Source organism: Athalia rosae, chromosome 1, assembly GCF_917208135.1.
Source record: "Athalia rosae chromosome 1, iyAthRosa1.1, whole genome shotgun sequence".
NCBI classification, from domain to species: domain Eukaryota; kingdom Metazoa; phylum Arthropoda; class Insecta; order Hymenoptera; family Athaliidae; genus Athalia; species Athalia rosae.
Genome location: NC_064026.1, coordinates 30,813,173 through 30,839,794, shown reverse-complemented (window position 1 = coordinate 30,839,794; position 26,622 = coordinate 30,813,173). Strand labels below are relative to the sequence as shown.

Genomic DNA, 26,622 nt, shown 5'->3' with positions numbered 1-26,622 from the left:
AAATCTGATAATCTGAAAATAAAAGACAAAGTTAAAAAAAAAGAAAATTCTCGATTGGAACCAGAATGCAGATGACGCGCATCTGCCACTTACATACATGAAATGAGGGATGCGCATAATCGTTGCGAATTTTCCATGTTACGTCAGTGTACTCGTGCATGTACGATGTAAATTATCACGACGAGGAATGATGTCAAAATATAAAATGCGGCAAAGCTTTTTTTTTTTCTATTTTTTTTTTTTTTGAGCGTTTGCACCGACTGCCAGGCGATAGAGTTTTTCCCCGAGGACTTATGCATCGGCAGTCCGCGTTGCATCACCGTTAAAAATAATATCCAACATCGACGCGTTGCAGACTGCGACGTGCGATCGGATACTTAACAGATCCCACGAGTACGAAGAGAAAACCAGACGCGGAAGTGGTGATCGAAATAAAATAGAAATAAGGGGGGAAAAAAAAGGCATACGCGACGATCGCACGACGCATACGCTTCGATCTCGATGCATTCGGAATGCCCCTGAGGACCGAAAACGTGACGTACGTACGATAAAAATTGCCATTCTGATTCGGGATGAAAAATTCCACGAGATGCTCCCGCGTTCATTTTTTATCTGTACGAATTTGATTGATTGACAAACGAGTACAGCGAATAGGGTATGGTATGTATGTACAGACAAACTAAGTGCTTGACGTTAACGGTAAGCTAGGTGGGAGGTCCAGATACGGGAAAATGGAAGACGCGGAGGGGGGTGGGCGAGGAGACGAGAGGAGAGGATGCAAGGGAGGCTCGTTCAATGTCAAGGTTAAACGTCCGCATGCGCAATAAAATTGTGCATTCGATACCGCTGCAGAGAAAAAGAAGATGGAAGGAGATAACTCGGAGCGTTTCCTCCTATCCACGGACGAATTCGGTCGTTTCCATAGCGACGGATTCGGTAAAGGATCGCCGAGGCTACACCACGGTGAGCCCGAAAGCTCAAAGTTCCATTTCGCGTTTCTACGTTTCCGTCCAACTGCAGTTGCAATTGCACGTGTGCAAAGCGACCAGCAACGAAGTTCTCCGATCGGCAGCGTCGTAGCCGCCGCCGGCAGGGACGCCTGCGTCGATACGCCCGCCCGCCCGCCCGCGCGCGCGTTCCTCGTCGCGATATGCACAACGACGCACCACCACCGCGGTGCATCATCTGGTTGCATCTGGCGAACGGCGGGGCGGTGAAATTTCTGGGCAGGGGTCGGGGGCGGCGAACGGCGGCAGAGGGCGCATCCTACCTGGAGAACTCTCCGTACCAACGGCACAAGCAGAAGCAGAAGCACCAGACCAGCCGTGTGGTATTGATTCGGAGAGAACTGCCGTCAGCTCTTTTCTCTCCCTCTCCCTCTCTCTCCCTCTCTCTCTCTCTCTCTCTCTCTCTCTCTCTCTCTCTTTTTCACCCTCCGTCCGCATCCCTCCGTCCCTCCGTACATCATACGTATCTCTGTCCCTCTCGATTTTTCACCCCGACGACGGTCGGTTGGCCCGGACCGTTCGCGGGGCGACCTGTAACAACGCTTGGATATCGCGTTTTCTTTGATTGTCCGTTAATTTTTATAACGCCGCGGGAACGTGGAATCGGCGATTTTTTGCGCTCTCCCGTACGAAACGATTGTATTTAAATGAATTTAACGCGATCGAGGAAGATGAAAATTTTAATCGACCGTTGTTTAATAGCGAAGTAGTAAAAATAACGTAATATGATGTAACGACGTACGACGAGTCGGCCGCAGTCTACCTGTGATCATCGTCGGCGACGAACGTCCCCGCGTCGTACTCGATTACACGTGTAGCTAACTGCAGGGATATGCGTTTGTATATTTTGTAACGACACACGTACCAACATCCACGCGCGTATCGCATACGTATATAATGTATACATATGTATATGCATCGAATGATAATGCTGTATCTAATTGCAAGCTACAATTCTATAGCTATAGAACGGCGTGTATAATGGATTGTGCCAACCCGGTGCAGCCCGTGTATGCACTTACATATCCATAGGTAGGTACGTTATACAATAACCTACGTACCGTGCATACCTATATATTGCACGAAGCAGCGAACGATTTCAACCAGCTGCGGCGTTGCTGCCTCCGTACAACATTCGTACTGCACACCAAACTCACATACGTTCGGAATTGTTAGCTAACTATTTGAATACGCGTATATAGCGGAGACGGACACAGAGACGGAACAAATATAGCTATGTACGTGTACACGTCTGCGATTATACGGCCGAAAGATTTACAATTATACCGCGCCGCAACTCGCCGAGATTCGATTATCAAAATTATCTTCTTCTTCTGGGTTTTTTTCGTTTTTTTATTCCCCTCTGCTTCGAACGTTCGCGGAAGATGCACGGAAATGAAAGTATACGATGAATTTGATATCGCGTATCGAATTTCCGATTGGTTCGAAAATAATAATCAAAGTTCGCCGAGTATTATAATTAGAGAGAAAATAGAGGGGGAGAGAGAGAGAGAGAGAGAGAGAAAAAGGAACTCGTGTTTTATTACAAGTTAAAATTGCATTCTCATTGTGTGCATGTATATAGATATTATAACATGGTGTGCGATAGGTATATACAAGAGCCACGCGTAGGCCGCGGCAGAATAATCCTGAAAGTCACCTTGCCATGACTTTGTTAGAATAGAGTGTAATTTTATAGCATGCAAGGCGATGCAAGGCAAGACGTGCGCGTCACAGTAAAGTACAAGTTATATATATTTATACATACAGCTACACCTATATACGTGTATATATACTAACTGTAGCATAAACCGTCGGTGTTAAACACATCCCGCTGCTCCGCGGATATGTGTTGGCTCTCTTTTAATAATATACAACGTGTGAAACGTGTCTTTTAAACATTTGATAGAGATAAATTTAAATTTCCAGCCGAAAGAAAAGTAGGAAGAAAAATTCGAGAGACCACGACGAATCGTCGTTACTTTATTCAATTATTTTATTTCTTCCTTTTCTTTCCGTAAACGTGAAACAAGAAAAGCTCCTCCGATCGTAAAATTTACGTGTTCTATGCTCTACAAATTTATGTCTGTATTCCGGAGCGTACGATATCAGCAGGAATCGAAATTCTCGGCTGAAATTTCAATGGTAAAGCAGCTTTCGGTATCAAAGGTCAAGACGGAAAGAGGTGCAGGTCGAACGAAATCCACCGAAAGGAAGAACCCAGTCGAGCTTAAAATGTTCTTTGATCGAGTAGAGAACCCTCTTGATTCGGGCCAACCCAACCTTACAACACCCGCAGCGCAAGCACTCCGTATAAGTCAAGCCGAAACCCCCTCGCAATAAAATCCCCGATATGCAATCATCGAACTTATCGACAGCAGAATAGAAAATAAGAAGAAGAAGAAGAAAAAAAGGAAGGGATCGTTTCTCCCCTACGTTTATTTCTCAACTTTTTTTCTATTCATTTTCATTTTGTCTATTTTTCTTTTTTTTTAGCAAGATCGTCGAGATATTTCGACGAACGGAAAATGAGGGGAAAAAGAAAATTCGCCGGATACACGGGGGAGCGTGCGAAACGACGAGCTCCTCTTTCGAACGTTTACGTTTCTAGGTAGGGCAAAAGTGCATCGAGTACACAAGGTATCAATCCGAGTTACACGAAGGTCCTACACGCACGCACGGTCAAAGCGTGTATCGCAAAGGTAAGGATCCGAGCGGGGATATGCAATAGTTGTAACAAGAATACGAGTACGTACCCAGGTATGAGGTGGGTAGGTAGGTAGGTATAACCCACACGTTTTCACATAGCGCCCGGAGGGCTTGCGCGAGGATGTATGTATGGATGGATGGGAGCCCCGGCGTATATAGAGAGAGAGAGAGAGAGACTGGTCGATAGTTCTGGCGTAGCAACAGCCGGGGCACACTTTTTACTTCCACTGACTTCTAAACCAAACTATATCCTACACTCCTCCACCCCTTCCCCTCTCTCGTTCCTTCTTCTTCTTCTTCTCTGCCCTCGACGCTTTTGCTCGCTCCGGGGCAAATAGACACGGTGACGCCGTCGTGAGGCGAGAAAGGAGAAGCGAAAGACGAAAGCGGGGGGTGAGGTGTGCGAGAAGGGGTCGAAATCTAGGGGGCAGAAATCGTCGTCCTCCTCGTACCCGCGATCAGCTGCGGAACGCGCCTTGGCGAGTCAAAGGTCGAAAACAAATCGGTGAAAATATCTGTACCGATTTCGAACTGATTTGAATAATTCTAATCGAACGCAACGGTTGTTAGGAACACAAAAAAAAAAAAAAAAAACGGAGAAGATCGCGCGGTCAACATCGCAAAAATGGCGGAGTAGTTGTGAACGAAATGTGTGTACGAAGAAAAGAAGAAGAAAAAACCAAAAAAAAAAAAGCCGGGAGAAATCGGTTTTTTCTTCTCTCGATTTTCAAACACCTCGTGATTAATCTTGCCAAACTATACGATAATGAATAAATTATATAGAATCGAGAGCCGATGACATGTAACGAATTTCTTTGAATAATGATCGAATCGAGGACATTAAATCGATTGGACATTGATCGGTAGGTAGGTAGGTAGGTAGTTAGATAGATGGACAGATATTGGCGTAGAATATCTTCTATTCATATGGAATATTAGCGAGAGTTTCGATTGGCTGACAAGTTTGTAAAATATATATACTTTGCATGGAACAGCGCTCGGGTGCCTTTATGTCTCTGGTAGTAATCACGAGTCGATTAGTCTGACCCCCTACGGGTACGGTCAGGCATTAAAACGTTCGTCTAACTATAATTTCCCGTCTACAAAAAGCTCCTCGCTTCCAAGGAATAGGGATAAGAATAAGAACAGAAATGAGAAGCGAAATGAGAAGTGGGAGTCAAGAACGAGGCGGGGTTTGTTGTTTCTGGTTTAGAGTTTATATGGTATAATAATACCCGGTGTGATTATGTAACGACGACGACTGGTACGTTCTGCCCACCAGCAGGTTCTTCATACCCGTATAGTTACGACACTAACTCTTAATCACGACGTATACGTTATTAACTGTTCCGTTTCTACCGCTCTAGCTGATGCCGATGATTTTTTTCCCTTTTTTTTTTTTTTTTTTTTTTTTATTCTATAAAATCTACAATAATTTACCGCAACTCGATCGTTCTTACGGCATTTGAATTTTTCTATTCAACGATCCAGATAGACAGTCATGATCTTTTCCAATCGAACACAAATCGATCGTTGATCATTTTTTTTTTTTGATGAAAGATAGAACATTCGATAAATTCCCGAGGTGTTGGAAAAATTCAGATTCCGAGGAATTGAATTTTCAAGCACCAATAAGTTTTTGAAATTTCTCAAAATTTTTCTCCTCTCTTTTTCACTCCCCGTAACTATGATACCGGTTCAACTATCAGAAGTCGGAACAAGAAGAGGACGAGAGTGGCGAAAGATTCGGTGGAATGGGTTGACGAAGAAAAAAAGGACGAAAAAAAAAATGGTGAAAAGAATAGTCGGGGGGTGAAAAAAAAGCAAGTGATTTATATAAAAAGCTGAGCTAACGCGATGAAGGTGGGACGGCCTTCGTTTGGTGAGGGGCGGAGCTCTTGTAAATCCCCAGAGATTATCGGACATGCAGGTCTTCCTAGCGCTAAGGGCGACGAGAGGGTAGGCACTCGATCGTCAGGGATGGAAATGCGTTTTACGATCATTCTCCTCGATCTTTGTCTCGCCTCCCTTGTAATGGACGTTGGTTGGTGTGTTTCGCTGTAGGTTGCAGTCCTATAATAGGTATTGTAGGTAGGTTGATTTTAATGCCCTCGTAATTGAGCTTCGACGCCGTGAAAATCCCTTCAAAGCTCATTAAATTCCTACACACTGCATATAATCGCTTCAATACCTACCTGACTTTCAAATTGTACGTACGACGCATAATCTGCCGGGTAAAAGTTTTCCTCCCCTTTTCTTCACTCTTTTTATTCTACCTTCTCTCCGCAACGGAAGTTATTTCTTTCTTTTCTTCCTTTTTCTTTTTCTTTTTCTTTTTTTCTCCTAAATACATTTCGATATTTTTTGCCGGCTGGTTCCAACCACCGTCGATGCTACTTATTGTCAGTCTGCGCCAGACACGTCTACACGCAACGCTTTGGAAAACGGATCGAGCGACAATATAAAATTAGTCTTTGATACCCGAGCCTCTCGCCATATATCGCGAGCGACTCGAGTTCCGCTCGTGTGATTCGCAACCGGATACGGATTAAATCACAGCCTGTATTTTAGCCAAGGAATGAATAATTTTTTTTTTTTCTTTTAACAAAAAAAGTAGGAAAAAAAATTTCTACTCAAGTTTTCAATATCCTCGAAAAAATCACAGACCATGACTGTGATGTAGAGAGGAGAGAGGGTGTGATCTCAAATTTTTTTAGACAACTACATTCAAATTTTTTTGGTTTTTCTCTTTTTTGGCAAAGTTTCGAGTTTTTCATAATTTTCAGATGTGTTGAACTGTAGACGACGTATTGGAATCGAATCAGATAAAAGGTTTCAACGATTCATACGACGCGTGTATAACGATTACCTTCAACCAATGGTAGCAAACATGAGACGACGACTGTCAGATATTTTCAAAATGATCGATGAAAAGAATTCCGTAGCGTAGGAGCGCGCACGAGATGCGAAAGAGGAGAGAGATCTTGTTTTTATCTTTACACATCGCTTCTTTCACTTTTTTCTTCGTTCTTCCTTTTTCCTTCCATAATATTTTACTCAAAGTTTTTTCACCCCGATGATTTTTCTTATTTCTTCTAACGTGACAGAGTGTCACTTGGTAAAAATAAAGACAAAACAGAGGGTGGAAATGAAAAATCCGTAGGGTGGTCGGATCCGCGAAGGAAGTCGAACTGAAGAAGGTAGGAAGGAAATGATGAAAATACACTTTTCCGAATCACCTCGCGCATAACGGAAAAGAATAAAAACAAAAAACAGATGTTGGTACAGAGTAACATGTGGAATACCGAGGGCGACCACCCGACCGAATTGAAAAGACGTACAACACGTGAAGCTGAACGGAAAAATAAATTTTTAACTTTCTTTTAGTTTTTTTTTTACTCACGTTTGGCACGGTGTAGCTGTTGTATTCCTTTGGACTGACGGTTGGTTGACATTGCTTATTTTTGAACGCCCTGTAGTTCTCCCTCAGCTGTTTGCCGTACTGCAACAAAGCAGCACACCACTACATCATCGTGCGTGCACCAATCGTACACAGTTTTCAATTAGTTCATAAAACCTTAAGATTATTTGGCGATGCGAGGAGAGATGGAGAAAGAGAGGAAAGAGAGAGAGAGAGAGAGAAAAATGCTATTACGGAGATGTAATAAAAATATGCGAACAATCGATTTATCGATAAACGAGATCCTGCAGCAAGTTTCGGATTTATACAGTAAGTAGGTAAGACGTAAAAGATACGAGAGAGCGGTAAAAAGAAGAGAGAGAGAGAGAGAGAGAGAGAAACGGGGCGGAAAGCTAAGATGAAAAAAGAAGAAAAACTTGCAAAGATAGCCGCTAGCTAAGAATAAGGTAGAAAATATACTGTAACAAAAGTTCGAAACATAAAAGAGCGGTATAGCGTTAAAACTACAGCAATTTTACTTCCATCTTCTGATTGCGATCGTCTGACGCAAGATCGAAAAGATTTTTACCACCGGATAAGCGAAAAACCGAGAATCGTTGACACGCGTAATGTACCTAATCAACATTGATTCGGTGGGCTGACAAAACGAAAGACTACAAAAAGGAAAAAGGAAATTTGAATTATCCGAAGAACACAAAGTTCTAGAAAGAATTTAATTTTCTCCCATTGAAGCCTGTCGCTGAAGGGATAATTAATTTTTTGCCACTACTTTTTTTGGTTCCGTGAGAATCGAAGCCATGGGGTTGAGTCCGGTTGCGGAGGTATGGATAGAAATAGACATAAGTGTCAGTTTGCGGGTTTTGGGGTAGAACGGGGAGGAGAAAGAGGAGCGTGTGTTCCGAACGACCGGGACGCGACCGGGAGGTCCTAGGGGAGGAAATGCGAACCACCTCCTGGAATATCGACCCAGAGAACGAGCACCCTGTCACCCGGTTACACGTGCACCAGCGCCACCCCGCTGAACTATGCTAGGCGATATTAGGAGCTACCCCCGACCGTGACGTGGAGGAAAAAAAACGAAACCCCCTTGAAAAAAAACTAAAAAAAAAGAAAAAAACAAGCGAAAAGAACGAAAACGAGAAAATCCCCGAGTCCCCGGAAAAATTAATAAGAGTAAAATTGTTGAAGATAAAAAGAGGAGAACTTGGGTGAGCCGCATAACGGATCCTGCCAATAACTGTTAATGAAACTCCAACGGCAAAGAAGAAGAAGGAGGCAAAATTAAAAGGAAACCGTTTCAATTTGAGTAAAAAACGGATCGTTGAATTTTTCCCGATGTTCTGCCCTTTTGTTATTTGTCGGAGAAAGAAATTCGTTTCATTATCATGACGTCCCTCGACAACTCCTTTGCACAAATTTTTTTTGTCGCTACCCGAATATGATATTTGTTCTCGAGATATTTGATTATAAAGACAGACTAAAAGTAATCGTCTTGGATCAAAAGATCGTACGGATTGCGAATATATTTCCATTATTCTCTTTATTTCATCCGTTCGTTTGGTTTGTTATCCTTCGGAAAATGAATTTAGGGCGGTTCATATTCATCGATCCTTTGATCTCGTCTCGATTTTGATCTTCGCGTCGAGTTCGACCTCGTCCTTGACCTTGACCTTGGCTGGCGTTCTGACCTTGACCTTTCCATGTTCCCATCGTACCGTCCTATCTTATTATTCGTCCATCAGCGAGTAATCCCTCCGTGTCGCTCTTCACCCCTCTTCCCTTTTCTCTTTACTCTCCCTCTTCTACCGTGGGGTGTTGCGTTCTTGGTTTCAAATTTTACGAGCAGAGTACCGAGTCAATTAACGTTTATATCCTCGTGAGATAATTAATCCGCGCCGCAAAACTCGCCGTGGCAGGGTGAATTTTTGGGAAATTTAATTTTCCCGATCCGCGGGAAGGAGCTTGGCTGATGATGGGTAGATATAACTGCGGAGAATCGTGAAGGAGAAGAGACGGGGGAAAAAAAAAAAGAGAAACACGAAACACGCAAGGGTGGGTTTTTCGAGTTGGTATAAGTTAATTCTACCGCGAAAATCTTGAGGCAAAATGTAAAGTAAAATCGAATAACTCTGCCCTTATCTGAGCCCATCAAGGAGTGTCGAGAAAAAAAAACCAACAAAAAGTTAGAAGTAGGGGATGATATCATTTCCTTTTGTCAATCGCTCGACGTGTACTCCGATACTGTGAGAAAAGTAAGGAGAAAAATTCTTACGAGGAAACGAAGGAAAAAAATTTCACTTTCCTTTCTTTTCGGTTATTTTGCTTTTTTCGCTCTCTTTTACTTAAAAATATCCATTTTCTTTCACGGTCGAATGCGATAAACCGATTTGCAGAACGGAAAAATTTCAACGAGAGTTCTTTCCTCGGTGGCGCGATAGTTATTCGATATAATTGTTTGATTTCTGCGAGATCGATTTTCCGCAGAACAAAGTTGAAGAGAAAAACGCGGCGACGGGGGGTGGGGGGTGGGGGGATGGAAAAAGAAATTGAAGGAAAGAAAATTGCGAGGCAAAGCGTGAACGACCAGAGAACTAGAGGAATAAGAAATAAAGATTAGAAAAAAAAAAGAAAAAAAAAAATGGAAAGGAAGAAAAGAAATGACGCAGCGTTGAGAGAAGGTTTGAAAGCGTAAAATTGTCTGGAGTAGAGATTGGCTTCCGCAATGGATCAAAGAGTTGCACAACAAAGCCGATGTGAAGAGAGAGAGAGAGAGAAATGAATGAAAAAAAAAGAGTGAAATAGTGAAAAAAAAAAAGGAGAGTCGCGAGAAAACGGGCAAGTGCCTATCCTGTTTTGGGGAGGGTGACGTCGTCAACACCCCGCGTGCCCGAGGGCCAAAGTAGCGGAGGCAGCGAAAGATGATAGAAGTACGAAAGTGGGAGAAGCTGCTGCAGCGGTGCGAACGCAAACTCTCCTCATACACCGGCTGCAGTATGGGGGAATGTTAAGAGCTGGTAGGTATAATATACGCGCAGATAAAGTGATGACTATACTCGGTCTACGTACATAATACTACTACACGCCAAAAGAAGATAGAGAGGCGCTGCTCTCTAACCTAGACATTGCAGCTTTCGGCTTTGAAGTTTCGAACGAGGTGGAAGGGGTATAGGCGTAGATATAAATATATAGGTATATACCCACAAAGAAACGACGGCAGCAAGCGCGGCAAATAACTTTCGAGTATGTGCTGCAACCTACGCCGGAAGGGTAAGGGTAAAGAAAAGTAGAGAGAAAAAAGAAAGAAAAAAAAGAAGAAAAAAAAAACGAAAGGAAGAAAAAAAGTTCGGAGGAATGAGGAACGAAGGGAGATGGCCGAGGGTGGAATACCTCGCTCTAGAGGTTGAAAAACTGGAGAGAAGAGAGCGGAGAGTGGTCTGAGCCGCCACTTCGCCGAAAGAATGGCAGCCCTAAAGAGAGAGTTGCATAATAGAACGGGCATGCAATTTCTCTAAAGAACCAAAAAAGTCCAATTAAGTTTTTTATTCCTTTTAATCGAAGGGAAGAAACGATATTCATTTTTTCTCCTCTCTTCTTCCTCTCCGCGTCGTTTCGAGTCGGGAAATTTTCTCGACTCCTTGTGCAACGCGTGGAAAAAGATACGGCCATATCCCTCGAGCGACGTTTAAGTTTGTGAGAAGAGAAAGAGAGAGAAAAAAAAAGGAAAAGAAAAAAAGTTTATAAACGATAAGAAAAGAGTGGAATAAAATAAGAGAAACCGCGCCCGGCTAAAAGAAGAAGCGGAAAAGACGATCCGCCAAACAGTAAAAGAACGAGGTCTCGAACCGAATGAGATAAGCGCAGATTCGAACAAAAGGGATCAACGAATACCATCCGGATACTTTTCCGCGTCTCTACCTCTTCGGCGATTGTTCGAACGAATAAGAAACACGTACAATTGTTACCGCGGACGGAACGAAGAAGGGGTGAAGCAAAAAAAATAAAAAATAAAATAAAACAAATAAAAGAAAGAAACAAATCAAATGAGATTCAATAGGAAGAGAAGCCGGAAAACTCTTCGGTGAATAACCAACTAGATAACTGGATGAGTGAATGGAGAAATATATCGTGGGGTATGTCGACGCTGTTACCTTGGTGAGCCGCATGGCTATGATCCAACAGGAGCGTGCCTTCTCGTTATCGAAGGTTATGCACCTGAGTTCGCTCCCAACGGTATCTTCTGTTTCAGCGTTGGACGACGGCCTCAGACAGATACCCCACTCCGTTGGTGCTCGGAATTGTTTTCTGGCGTTCAATGTCCAGTAAACGTGATAATCGGACAGATGTGCGAGCACCTCCAGCTGATCGGTATTCTGGAACAATCGACAAGAGAACGAGAAGTGGTTAGATTCAATCGACAAATCGATCACCGCGATTTTAATTGCTTCGAAAAAACAAGGAGGGAGAATGACGGGGACTGAGAAAAAATTTGACGAAAATCAAATTTTCAATCGATTTTTTCAACCCCTGTAAAATTATCGTCCTTGTGAAAAAAAATTGAACAATCGGATGTAAAAAAAACGGATAAGAATATCTCCGCGCAAAGAGGATCGGACATTATAGATTCGATATCGATGAGAATCCGTGCCTATTTCTCGAGGTCACGCCCCAGTGTACGAGGTAGGTATATATCTACGAAAATTTCTTGCTAGCTGACAATGAGAGAAATTCTACGCACGTAACCCAAGAAGTAACTTTGCACGAGTCACGTGCCGACACCGACACCGACGCCGCGACGCCGGGCCCTCCCTCCGTACTCTCCTCCTTACTACACGCACGGTGAATGTCTGTCCACCGATAGATAAAACGACGCCGTGTGCTCCGCAGACACCGCGACGCTCGATTATTATCATCATCATTATTTCACCTTACTCCTTATTCTTTAGCTCACCGTTCTATACGCAAGATTTCTCGTCTTTTACACCACATACATTGAAAATTTAAGTTTTATGCGGTTCTATCCAACGCGGGTCTTTTTTTTTTTTTCTTTAATAAATGAATAAAAAATTTGTTGAAATAATCAAAAACGCCTTGTCAATTTTATGGTAGAATAAATAAGAAATATAACCGATTTATTGAAAAATCCATTATATTATATATTTGCCTGGTGCGTATAATCGGCCTATGATACCTACTTTCTTATTTATTATGTTCAAGGCGCAGCTATTTAAATTCCGTATAATAAACGCCAAAGATAATGAGACTATAATTAAATTAACAAGATTCATTTACATACACTTATATAGCTCCCTGGTATATGGGCTTGCAAGTATAATTTGTACGTCGAATTTTTCTACTTTTTATTTTTTATTTTTTGCTGGTTTAGTGCAAATCGAAAAAAATTGAATTGAATTGAATCTTATTCAAGATACTTATCAACACTTCTCTCGTATACAATACATCGCCGCGGGACTCTTGATTAATTATAGAAAAACGCAAATATATCGTGATTTTTTTTTTTTTGCCATCATTGGATTCAATTTTTTATTTCGCTCCTTTTTTTTACCATATATAACTCGATTACAATCTTATCGAAAATAAATATATACTAACGCAGTGTAATAGAATTGCAAATATTTCGAATAAATTTTTTTCTCGAAACGGTATGTATAGATGGCGACATTACAACGCGTGCAGGCGAGGGTGTGTAGCGAAATGTGAGTGACCGGGAAGAAAAAAAAAATTGAAATGAAAAATTACGATCTTTCCAAAGAATATACAGCATAACTTTACACCAAATGTATTTTCAGAAGAAATATTTGATTTCTGTTCTTTTTGTTTTTCTTTAATTTGATTTTTTGAATCATTTTTTTTTTTTTTTTTCTTGTTTCGCGAACGTCGTTCGTTCGGTGAGATAAAAAAGGATTTCATCTGCAGCATACCGGCGAGTATATGCCTACACATAATTTGTATAAAATTATTATTCGTAGTCTTAAAACAAGTTCAACGTATTAACCAACCACAGCCGCATAACTTTTGCGAGCGAAGGAACAAGCTTTATAATTCAACGATTATAACGATCGGGGCGAACGAAGGAAATAAAAATTCCACCTGTACGTATAAATATAAAATCCAAATTCTCAGAGGTATGTGTACCCGCCAAAGGATATATGGACTATGTACAGATTGTCAACTACAATAAAGTGGACGTATTTGTTATAAATTGAATCGAAACAATTTAGAGAGGTAAATCGTGATATAAATTTTGGAATTGGAAGCATGCCATTGGAACATTTGTCACTCTATTTGTCCATTCGTTTTATTTCACTTTATTTTACATCATCCTTTTCGTGGCGATCGGAAGAAATGAGAGACGATAATTTCGAAAGTCAATCCCTTCGATTGATCGACGAACCGTTTAACCCCCCCGTGTACAGGTCTCTCGCGACTCGTATATTTTTTTGCGACTTCTACTTTTACTTTTTGTTTGTTTTTTTTTTTACTCTTTCTCTCTCTCTCCTCTTTTTCTCAAAGCGCGATTCCCTCCTCCCCGCCCACGCCATTCTTTTCAGCCTCGCTTCGACGAGATGAAGCTCTTTGTTGCCAAATGGTGATTCTTTTTTCTTCTTCTCATTTTTTTTCCTCCTTTTCTGGTTGTTCTTCATCGAGCCACGGGATAAGAACATCAAAATGCGTTATGTTATACCTATATACGCGCGGTTTTAAATCAAAAAACGCGAAGAATGGAGAGCGAAACAAAAGGAAGAAAGAAATAAAAAAAAAAAAAAAAAATTGTGCCCTCGCTAAAACTTGAGCTTTAAAAAGCTTTTAGTGTTAAATTATCGCGCCGCATGTTGCACTATTTTTTATAAAATGAGAAATAGAAGAAAAAAAATTGATCGATGGGTAGGTATATTTTTGGGCGGAGGTGTGCAACGTGTACATTGTTAAGTGTAATGACGCGTCGTGGGAAATATTGAGAGAATAAAATTCAACTTATAGTTTGTATGAATTTATGATGTTTTATCTTCACGAGATGATCGCAGCAGATAATTCATCAACGTAATAAATAGCGAACCGTACCAGAACGATAAAAACCGTACGCCCCTTGATGTAATGCAGTTCACCATCGATCGTTCGCAAATCGAATTCTGAATATCATTCAGAAATTTCATCGTAATTAATCATCCGAAGGAAAATACGATAAGGACTGCGAGCGGATCGATATACATCGTTGTCCTGAAGTCGTCATTTCTTTATAGAAATAAATTAATGAAATTAAAATATTTATCGTACGACGTGGCGCGACGTTTTGCAGCGCGCCACGGGCCAAGAACAAGTGCGAGACCAAGGACCAATAAAAGATCAAAAAGGAAGTCGACCGCTGCGAAGACGATATTATACACATGATTTATAAATATTTTATATAACATCGCGTACATATGTATTGCATCAAGGATAACACCGAAGGAAGACCTCGACGATCGTTGTATCGCGACGACAACGACGACAATAATTTTTATTTCATTCGAATAGGTACGATGTTAAATATTATTATACAAGAGTCGCGAAATATATCGTCGCATCGTATTTTTTTCTTTTATTTTTCAATTTTGGTTCGAATAACGTACACCTACAGGTATACGCATCGTGCAATTTCCTGATGTCAGAATTCACTGCGTAATATTTTCGGAGTCGAAATATAAACGCGGGGAGGTGCCGAAATACTCGAAAATCACCAACCGATCATCGTCGCGAATTTATGAGGGAAAAAATGAGCAAAATGACGCCATTATTATCATATGACAATAAAGTTTGAAAATATGTCTCGAGCTAAATTTATATTCTCATTTATAATTCATGAGGAAAATCGTGTGTGTTTGTGTCTTTGCGAAGTATACATAACCCGATGCGGTGATCGTAAGTGGGGTTGGAATGAAAAATTTTTTTCCTATGGATATAGAATCGTTGTATGATGGATTATCAATTATTAACCAAGACCTGATAACCCGAGGTCGAAATTACAAAGTTCAGTAAAACGATTGTAACGATTACGATGATAATAATTGTAAATCGACGTGTCGCCAAACGCTTTCAACGGATCATCCCATCGAACCTTATACGCTCCTTCTGCCCTCGCTGTTGCCGATGACGATGTAACATAAAATAATACAGCTTGATAATGACGATGACTACGATGACGATACTCCGTTGATGCGAAATGTATACGCTCACGATCCGAGTTATAATCTAGGTCAGTAAGCACGTTGTCTTGTCTTGTCCGTTGACAATCGAACGTACCCTACTATGATTACCGTTATAATCCGAACTTCGGAACAAGCGAACTACATCGAGAGTAGAAAGACACCGTCCTATACCTGGTCTAAACTTTGCAGAGAAATAAAATCGCGTACGTTTCACACGCGATTGTATCTCAGCCATGTGACTTACGCGAAGTGAAATGAACGACGTTGGAAATGGCGAACGAAGAAGAAAAAAAAAAAAAAAATGGATGAAACAAAATTAAAAACGAGGAACAAATAAAATAAGAAATGGAAAGCGGAAATGTGGAGAGGAAGGCGCCGGTGGAAGTGGAGGAGAAAATGCGGCCGAGCGTCGTTAGTTGGTTACCTTCGTTGCTGAAAATTGCTCACTGTATACCTAATATCCCTGGTTGGATACAAACGACTTCCTCATTTTATTCTTTCGAGTAATCGCTGAATTATATAAATATCGCTAGCTCCGATGTGCATTCTTTGTCCGATGAATAATTTGAAGAGACAAAAAAAAAAAAGAAAAAAGAAAACGAAGAGAGAAGAAAATTCGAGACTTCAATTCTTACCATCGACTCTTTGAGAGAATTTGAAAATCGTTACGAATACCGAATGAAATATCATACGTATTAATGGAACGCGGGCGGGGTACGGAAGATCGTATAACCTGCAGCGGTCGCTTCGCCGTCTCGTAAAAGGCGCTGAACAGACAAGCGGGTTATAGCGTGTAATAGAAACTCCGAACCTTGCACAATAGAATTTCACTTCACCGAGGACAACGACAGCGGACAGGCGACCGACCGACCGAACGACCGACCGACCGACCGACGTAACGGACAAACAGACGGACGGACACTTGCCCGGAATGAGACGACGACGACCACGACGACGACGATCTGCGGTGACGCTGCGCCGCTGCACCCGCCAAACGACGTACACGTCCCCCGTGCATCGGACACGGGCACAAAGTGCAGCGCACTCGGTTTCAGCGTACGCAACGTTGCTGCATTTTATCACCTCGTTTTCTCTCTATTTTTTCTTGTTTTTTTTTTTTTTTTTTTCTAGATACACAGGTATCATACCTGTACGTAGATACATCGCGCGTACAATATATTTACACCGCGCGTGATAGTTTTACAAAAAAAAAACTTTTCAGAGTACAAATATATCCGACGGCACAATGGTGCACAGATATACGTGGCTCTGTGTATCCAGATAATAAGAAACCCCGCAGCAGTCGTCGGTTGGTTGTGCACGGGTCATAGCAGTGCAGCGCTAGACGGTAGACGAGTCTATTGGATTTGTTGTACTAATGAAATTTGCAAGTTCGCACTTTCGATTTCAGGGACTTTGTCCGAAATTCCTTTTTTTCTCTCTTTTTTCCGTCTATCGCTTTTTTCATCCCCCGAAACTTCCGACCAGATTACCGACACCGAAAACACGTGTTGCGTAACGCGTACGTACAGTCGGCTCGGAAAAATTTAATTATTACACCGCGTGCACCCAACGATTGGCGTTCGTCCCTTTTTTTTGTTTTTTTTTTCTTTTTTCTTTCGTTCGTTCGCACGGTGGATGAAAAATTTTCCGAATTTTCTGTTTTTTTTTCCGATGCCCGCGCACAGAAACGCGTGACTAAATATTTGTATATCCGTAGCTTCGGCCGTGACGGAGGCGAAGATACGATCGACGAAGAGGAGGAACTAATCTACGTAACAGTACGTGTATAGGTGGGAAAAAAAATATATATAATATCACGAGCAGAGTCTATATAATTCACGATAAGAAAAAAGCGATAAGCCGGATCGCAGGGGCGCGGGAACCGCGAAGGCGGTGGGTGCAAGCTCGTGCGCGAGTATACGATAACGCGACGCCGATGTAACGAGGAAAGCGGAAAGGCGTCACTGCACTATCGCGGGAATCGCGGATAAAATTTGTCGTAGAATAATAATTTACAAAAACCATTGTTTCGTTTAAAAATTCGAAAAAATATCCAAAACGTTGTTGTTGCTCCCGTCGAGCTTTTACGCGCGGTACGTTGTATAATGATTGTCAAAAAAAAAAAAAAAGTACGCGTCTCGTAAGCTTCTTCTTTCCTCGAGCGTCGAATTTAAGATGATTATCGTCGGATGAGAGAGCTCAATTTAGACCCTATAAAAAGTAGTCCTCTCTTCTTTAATGTCCCTGCGTAGACGTACGTACAGCTTTTTCGTTAAAAGCATCGAAGCTACAGATATAATATTATAGGCGAGTGGTCTTCTCGTCGCGTCGTTGAAACCTTGAAGACTACTTGCGAGGCACGTCGTCGCTCGTAGAAGAGTTTCGTCTATACTCGACAAGTTTCTGGAAGAGTGTGAGAGTAGAGAGTAGGTAGGTATATAATTAAATCGCGATCAATCAATTTAAGGTCAGTGATCCAGAATACTCCGGTGTGCACCGGCAACTTCTCCTTATACCCGCGGCGGTCGCGGTGCTGCGGTTAAACTTTATTCAACGAACGCGCAAGTGTTCCCGTTCGGTCTAAACGACTGCGACGACGACGACTACGATATCGCACGCACGCACGCACACCGGTGCGTTTGATTTTATTTTCATTTTTATATTTATTTTATTTTATTTTTCTTTTTTCTTTCACTCCGTAATTCAAGTTGCAACGCTACGCACGTAAAATCAACAATTTCATGCAGATCGTGTCACGTTGTGTTACAACCTTGCGTCGATTATTCCTCATAAATTAATCAGGAACAATCCGAGTCGTTAAATAAAAAGTAAATGTATTCCGTATCGAATGGTTTTAACGAACGTCACAAAGCGCGGCCAAAGTAGAAATAGTCGAGGCGCGGTATATCTATACACGCACTATACGCCGCTTAGCCGTGATGAGTCAAGTATAATAAGTAGAGTTGAGTCAGGTCAGGTTTAGTTTCATTTAGTCTCGTTTCGCGTATTAAACTTTCGAGATAATAAAGAATACGAAATTAAAAAAAAAAAAAAAAAACCGTCGCCGCCTTCGTCTTTAGTAGTCGTAAAATAATTTTATTATTCCTCGCTCGCTCCGCGCTTCGTCGTATATGTAACGCGGATGAAAGGAGTAGAAGAAGAAGAAAAAAAAAAAAAAAATAGCGCATAAAAGTGAAAATTTTCAAGAGTACAGCGAAAAGAGAAAATTAACCGAGCTAACGCGACGTTCGACGGTAGAGTATAAGGCGCAACTTGTCCGCTGAGAATCAACAACTTTATACCTGCAACGAACGAACGCAATTCCGAACTCGAATCATCCGGAATTACACCTGCGTACCTTGCGCTGCAAATAAATGAATACAACAAACGAAAAAAGAAGAATGAGATATACCTACGTCGGCGTTCTATAATCTCGTGGTTTTTTTTTTTTTTTTTTTCAAGTCTCGTTTTTAGCCACGTTGAAAATTAGTTACGGAACGAAGAAGAAAACCGGTGAAAGGGTGGTAATATGGAGTAGAGTACTCGTTATCGTTCATAGTCGGTTAGTCAAGCAAAACTCGAGTCTGAAGTCAGTCAGTCAGTCAGTCAGTCAGTCGGTCAAATCCGACTATTGCCTAGTCACCTATTATCGTACGTACGTGAAAATAATACGTACGAAAATCAAAAGTGTATTGGTACAGCCGTTACGGGTGTGTAAAATGTATAACTTCGCGATGTAGTTGGCTACGACGCCTTCGTCGTTTCTTGATCATTCTTTCGTTTCAATGTAAGTGAAACTCTCGGAGCCGTGAACAAGTCGGTCAAATTGGACTGTTTTTGCTACAGGTTCTCAACCCGTGTACGGTATCGCCGAGGCAAATTCGTGTGTACTTGTACCACCGGGAGAAAATAGATTTCGGAGTCAGTGACCAATAATTAATTGATTAATTACCGCTTACCAACTTCTTCTTTCGTACGTAATTTTTCGCAAGCAAAAAATTTCGTAATCGTCGCACAATTTTAAACGAGCGCGCTACCAGATCGGACGATGATCGAGGCGAGAGAAAGAAAAAAAAAAAACATGTCTCGTCCCACTTCGGGAACGGAATGAAAAAAGGGAGGAAAAAAAAAAAGGAGAACGAGAAGAAGAATAGTCCTTGGACACGATATGCGGGGGAATATCATCGCGAGTTCGAAAAGAAGTTTTCTGTACGTGAAGGCGAGAAGAAGAAAAAAAAACAAAAAAAAGAAAAAGGAAAAAGGAGAGAAGGAGAGAGATTGGCGAGATGTAATACCGCGAAGGAAAAAGGTCACAGCAGCGCGGAGACCTCGGGGAGGGATTTACGTGTCTTTAGGCTCGTTAATTTGCCATAATTTGCCCGTAAAGTATCGAAAACATCGCTGGCAGCCGAGAAAACGAAGAAACTACGCGCGCGGTTCTGTTCTTCGTCGCGGCAGAAGGGCGGCCGAGTGGAGAAGGTAGACGGCTTGTACTCGGTACGTGAGAGACCGAGGGGTAACGCGAAGAAGACAATATTCAAAGAGCGAAGACGAAGACGAAGTGGACGTGCATAAAACTACGGAAGTTACAAGGTAGAGGAGTTTGTTCTTCGAAGGTTCGAAGAGTTGAAATACCTACTCCGGTAGGAATGAGGGGAAAAAATAAGAGTAGAAAAAAGTGACTGCGGAGTAAAGTTAAAAGGAAGTAGTAGGTAGGTAGGTAGGTAGAGGTGGATAGGTAGTACATATAAGAGATGTGGAGTGTGAAGTTATAGCTATAGTTATATAGTTCGAGATAAGGGGTATAAGGATATAGGTGAGCGCGAAGAAGAGGAAGAAGACTGAAGGCGCCAAGGGAAACCTCGGGCGTCAAAAGTTTAAATTGGATCCGAGTTTGTTCAGGTTCCCGTTAGCGAGCCTGGCAGGGTTATTTATAACTCGTCTTTTTATTACGTTCAAGTTGATAATTATAGCTAGATTGGTACAGACTCGAGAAAACTGCGGACACAAGATCCAACCAACCGACCAGGTGAACTAAAACCGGCGCAACAACAACGGAAAAAAAAAGAAAAAAAAAATGAAATGAAAAATAAAATACGCCTCGTCGAAAAGCTTCGAGCTAACGAAAATCTCTGAAAAAATTTGCAACGAAATTCGTTCCAATGATTATGGTTCGGTATATTTATTATACCGCGAGTGCATTGCGCTTTCGTTTACACGCGCATATATACATATACACATGTACATTACGCATATATTTATAGCGGTTAGTCAATTTTGTGTCGGTGTACGCGAAGTGGCTTTAAATAAACTGACCAAAAGTCTTCGAAATCTCGTAGTCATCAACCATACGAGAGAGAAGTTCGTGTCAAGTTAATTGTGTGCCCTCGAGTAACCACCATTAGTTCCACACTATTTTCGCGTTCAATGGAAATTATTTGGCATCGTTTTACAACACGTTCGCTATCCCGACGGCGTTGGCAACGTTCTAACAAAAAATCTTGTCGCCGCTTCGCGAATGTTTTTCATTTTTTCGGAACTCCGCTTCGTCGTTGGAACGCGAGCGGACGTTCCGAAGTTCAAAACCATCGCCGTTGCTGTGGACGAACAAAATTCGAGCACGGATAACCGACGATGTGAAAAGAAAAAAAGCAAGTCCAGTTCCGGTGACGATTCGATAATCACGAATTGAAAACGTAACGAGCCTCCGCAAGACGCGAGCAAATATACGTTTGTCAGCAGTAGACGTTTCTCGTTTTTCTTTCCTTCTTCCCATTTTTCGTTTTTATTACTCGCTTCTTCTTATTTGTTTTTTTTTTTTTTCTTTTCTTTCGAGATATTCGAATAACGCGGAACGAACGGAGAGAGGAAAGCAAAAAAAAAAAGAAAAAGAAAAGGAAGGGTAATGTCTCGGGGGCATCAACGTTCGCATCGCTTTGCTCCGCTGCTTGATGTACACCACATGAGAGACACACACAGAGTTTACTATACTTGTACAGATGAATTCAGGGTTCCTATACCTAAATATACGCGCACATGTACACCGCGAGTTCGTACATGCAGCATCGAGGCACATATCTGATAGAGACGCGGCTCGCGTGGCCTGGATCTCGTTCAAGTACGGCGAAAATAACGTTGCGAAGAGAAGAAGAAGAAGAAGAAGAAGAAAAACGAGACTAGGATCGTCTTCGGTCGTCGCGAGTCGTCTTACGATTGTCCCCTCATTTCACGGATTTCGTAGCAGTGAATTTTTTTCATAGCCAAGGGATTTTTTCGTGCTCAAAAAATGATTTCGAAGCAAAAAAATCATCCACATTTCGGTTTGTGAGTCAGGCCCAACCCGTCCGCTGTTCGGACGAGAATTTTCTTGCATCTGCACCGTTTCCCGTAGGGCTTTCATGTTTCGCTTGTGATATTCCCACGATATATAAACGATTACGACGGATTTATCTAGGTGGTGCGCGTGTGTGGGTCGGTTGCTACGCGTGTATCATATCTGGAATGATTAACGACGCTCGGTTCGGTTCAGTTAATAAAGTTCGCCACGTGCAGCGGCAGCAGGCTGCAAGAGTATGAAAAGTTATTGGATTTAGTATATCCAACCCTTTCCAACGGCATCCAGAATTCAACACGGGGATAGTTTCCCTCGCCTCTCTGTATTCCTATCGCGCGAACCGTGCGCCACTATATCCCGCCTCGGCGATTCCCTATTTATAAATTTAGCGACTGCATATTCACCGTTTATACATTTTACGGGGTGCGTGGGAGGCGTATTTATTATTTGGCGTCTGAGACGAGGCTGCCGCTGATGCTGCTGCAGTCGAAAAAAGGCAAAGATTTCCTCGCGGAAAAGTTCGAAGTAAGTCCCGCGTGTGGCGAAAAGTAGGTTACGGGTAAAAATCCAGGGCTGATTTTTTTTCTGTTCTCTTAGCTCGCGCGTGACACGTAAAGGTACAAGGATCCTTTGAAAAATTTTGAGAAAATTCCAAAAATTTTCATTTTCACCTTCGATTGTTCTCGTTAATCGACTTCGACTGACAAAAGCTATGCCCGTTGTGCGGGGTATACTTTGATCGAAAGTCGCGAAAAAAGAACTGTACGGCCTTTTGCCTTTTCGCGCGGTTAAAGGTCGCACGTAATTGGCGGATTCGACCTTATAACACCAGACACGCGATACGTGGTAGTTTACCGTTGAAGAAAAAAAAAAAAAAAAATCAATGTACGAATTTAGGAGCGTAAAAACTTCTCTTCGGCTCTTCGCTCCGTATATTTATTTCTCTGGATTTAACATCGTAATTGTGAAAGAGCGGTTTGTTCTCAAAAGTTTGTTCGCCGTTGATCCCGCGCGGAGAAAAAAAGAACGAGAAGAGGACGGAGAAGAAGAAGAAGAAGAAGAAGAAGAAGACGACGAAGAAAAATTGGAGATGGCTAAGGGAGGAGAGAGAAGATGCAATCTGCATATTCAGGACAAAGATACTCGAGTGGAATCGTAAATGAAACGAGCAAAGAATATCTCGGAAGTTTTATGGGGCAGTAGAATCTCGAAGTAGGTCTCTCCGTCCGAGCTGAACTGAACCGAGCGCGCTACACGAACCAACGATCTACCGCACTTTTCTTATTTTCTCTTCTCGTCTTATACGCAACTCCGTTGCGTTACGTTCCGTTCCGTTCTTGCACAAAACGTTGCGGTCGAGATTGAGGAGGCAGATGATAGAATCATCTCCTTTTATTCTACCGAAAGTTGCTCCTCGGTTAACTACTACTCCTTCTTCTTGCGCTTCTCCGGTTTATTTTTCCCATCCCCGGAATCCTCTCCCTCAAGTCCACCTATCATCTTCCTACGGTATTTTTATAGTTCTAGGTAGTTTTTTTTTATTTCTTTATCTCGTTTTTTTTTTTTTTTTTTTTTTTTTCCGCCCGTACAAACTTATTCTCCTGCAGATTTTTATCATCTCCGTTGAAAAAATTGCGAAATGGCGGACGTCATTCGATTTTCAAAGGTCCGTTGAATTGATGCACGAATATAACGAAGCGCGTTCCGTTACAATTCCATTTCGTTCGGAATATAGACACGGTGGTTATGTAAGTATATGGTTTCGTGTACGCGAAAATAGATCGGAACCGAATAGACCTAAAAACCGGTAGCAGCGGCATTAGCAGCAACCAAATCATCTCGACCGTAGTTATGCAGCTCGGAAATGAAAATAAGCGAAAAATTTAATTAACGAAAAAAGAAAAAAAGAAAAGCAAAAATAAACGTTTCCACAAGTGCGAATGAAGATATTGCACAGAAACGATTGTTCCACGAGTCCGTAATATCTTCAGAGGATTTCGATGACGGTCTGAAAATTTTGCCTTCTTATTCTCACCGGGTCCGATGTCTTTTTTCTACCCATCTTTTTCCATTCCGTTCATTCGTCTGCAACGGCGTCTGCATCGTAGCGTTCGTACGAGGACTAACAATGGGATGTGCGTTGTTCGGGTGAAAAATATCATCGCACTTTACGTCTGTCAGCTTTGTAATGTAGATCACCGTACACGTTGCAAGTGTGCGATTGGAAAGATATAACGCGATCATAAACCGAAAGCATCAGCACATCCAGACGTCAAGTAAAACTGCTGCCTGCAGTTCGTCTCGCGAACAAGTTTCACAATAGACAGAAGAGGATGAAAAATAAGGAATGAAAATAGATTTAGCATAGAGAAAATCAAGAGTTCGAATACCGCAGTCATTGCACCTCGTACGCGCCGATGACGTCGATGGGACGTACGATATTTCTGCATCGAATAAGACGGCGCTTTTTTTCTATTTTCTTTTTTTTCCTCGTCCTTCTCTATTGTGAGAAATGCAGCATCAGCATCGGCATCAACCGAGCTCTTTATGATGCGCATCGCGTCGGGTTATTCAATTTTCTTTCTTTTTTTTTTTTTTTCTTTTTTTCCCATTTTTTTCCTCCTACCCCTCGTTAATGGTGACCAGTAAATGCACTTTTCACACAACTTATATCATTATAACCGCTCAACGCCAAGGACGACAAAGAAGACTGTAACGATAAGAAGGGGGACACACCATGCACGCGCGCATCTGCGCCGAACTCGTAAGACGTTAAGATTTATTGTTCGTTACTTCTCCCTTACTTATTTTCTCTTATAGAGTTCGCGTACGTACGTAATAACGACTGCCATATCGGCGCACACATACGATGCGTTTTATAACGGCTTTGAACCGTCGAGGTCGAGCTCTTTATAAATCCTCGTCTTATCGACAAAGCGAACTGAACTCGGTAAGTAAAAATCTTCGACGCACGAAAGCTGCAGTCACCTCGAGGGGTCCCGATTTTCGCCCCCAAAATTTAATGCAGGAAATCACTCGAAACCATCGACTTCGGTCCACGCCGAAATTTCCTTCTCTTTCATCTCGCGACCTCGTGCGAATATACGCGGTGGTGTTGTACGTACGACGAAAATATTTCAATGGAGATTTTGTCGCGGAGGATGAAGAAAGAAGAGAAAAAAAAATATATAAGAGAGAATACAAATCGTGCATAATTTTTTACTGATTCTTTATTTGTCCCCGTGGACTCTCTGCCGCTGCAACACCGTTGAATATATTTGCTAATGTGTTTGTCATGTAACGCGGGATGACGAGTGTCTGTCGCGTTTTATAACTTGCCTGAGTAAAGTCTAGACGGAAAAGGTGATGAAGGGTATGAACTTTGACTGGGTAACCACCACACGGATTTCCTTACGGCACCGGCAAGGAAAATAGAAGAAAAAAGAAACGGAATAACGTCTCCGGAGATACTGTAACGATAAATACAACGAAATTTTACGTAGTAAGTCAAGTTCAGGTGGATCGCATTTATTTATAGAGTTGGCGGATTTGATGATTTTTTTTCTTTTTTTTTGCCTCTACTAATTCCTTCTTCTAGTTGGGTAATTCGATACGTAAAAAAAATCGTTATCCGAACCGCGTTGCACCTGAGGAAACAGATGGCATACAGGCTCGGGGGCGACGACGGTGCGCAAGGACGAGTATAAAGAAAGGTTTAAATACATTCCGATTTGTTGTATATTAAACGTGTAAAAAAACGTGCGTTTACGAGTCGATAACCTCGAGATCTCATCTGTCGGTGTTTTTCAGGGTCAAAATAACTTAGAATCTAGGTGAGCGATGAAATATAAAAAAAATTCACCTACGCCTTGCCATAAATTATGTAGGTAGGTAGTTGCGAGGGTAGATGTATACATCCACTGAATTTATAGTATTTCACCAGAAAAATCGCAAAGGCAAAGTTCATTGCTTCTTCTTTTTTCTTTTTTTTTTTTTTTTGGTTTCTTCGTCTTCCGAATCTTGTTCAATAATTTCACGATAATTATCAACATTTTTTATCGGCGCGTGTATATACATGCAGTTCGGGGATTCCAATCGAATAAAAATCGCAGAATCACGCTGACGTTCGTAATTTATCGACGGTTCTTTTTATCTCATTTATTCCTTCGTATTTTATGCATCGATGTTAATCGAATATTGTTTATTCTTTTCTCGTCGAAATATCTTCATTTTTTTTGCTCCGAACAGTGGAAAATTCGCGATATCCTTGATTTTCCATTTTTTGGATCGATAAATTGGCGATAACTCGTTTAATTTTGTAGATGGATCAATTTCACTTGCGGATTCGGATTCCCGAGGTCGAAATACATGAGAAAAGTGCCATACGATCGATTTTTAAAAATAAAAATTTTCGGCCAAAATTTGAAAAAATCGTAAGGGGTACCCCTTGGAAAAATCTCAAATTTTGGGCAAAATTTTTTATTTTTTAAAATTGATCGAATGACACTTTTCCGATGTATTTTGACCTCAGAAACACGATTCCGTTGGTCAAATTGAGCTACGAATTTTCCCCATCGAGATATCTCAATTTTTCTGCTCCAAAAAGCACAAAAATGGCGATAACTTGATCAATTTCACAGATAGATTAATATAACTCGTGAATTCGGATTCCGGGGATCAAAATACATAAGAAAAGCATATAAAATAAAATATTTTTTTTTCACCCAAAATCAAAAATTTTCCAAGGGGTACCCCTTTAGATTTTTTCGATTTTTGGGGCAAAAATTGAGTATTTTTAAAAACGATCGAAGTACATAAGAAGAAAAAAGAGAACGTTGAAATCGTATTTTAATAAAAAATCATCGTGTCGACGTAGTTGAAACCGTGTCGTGTGGCTGTATAATGTGGAGTGTTCTTCGTATCATGACGTTTTATATCTGTAAT

The 26,622-nt window shown here is 41.5% G+C and overlaps 1 protein-coding gene across 11 annotated transcripts in view; it reads right to left on the bottom strand.

Annotated features, from left to right (window-relative positions):
- The window catches only part of LOC105684176 (growth factor receptor-bound protein 14-like), a 174,866-nt gene that overhangs the window by 17,560 nt on the left and 130,684 nt on the right, over nucleotides 1-26,622 (bottom strand). For 9 of the 11 annotated variants that reach the window (XR_007276745.1, XM_025746568.2, XM_025746571.2 and 6 more), the window contains 2 exons: nucleotides 11,286-11,507; nucleotides 7,120-7,239 (listed from right to left, as the gene is read on the bottom strand). Coding sequence is in view for 10 of the 11 variants with exons in the window: in XM_025746568.2 (XP_025602353.2) it covers nucleotides 7,120-7,239; nucleotides 11,286-11,507 (342 nt within the window). In the remaining variant the exon portion in view is untranslated. The remainder of the gene's footprint in view (nucleotides 1-7,119; nucleotides 7,240-11,285; nucleotides 11,508-26,622) is intronic. The other 2 variants (XM_048649141.1, XM_048649142.1) reach the window with 2 other exon arrangements.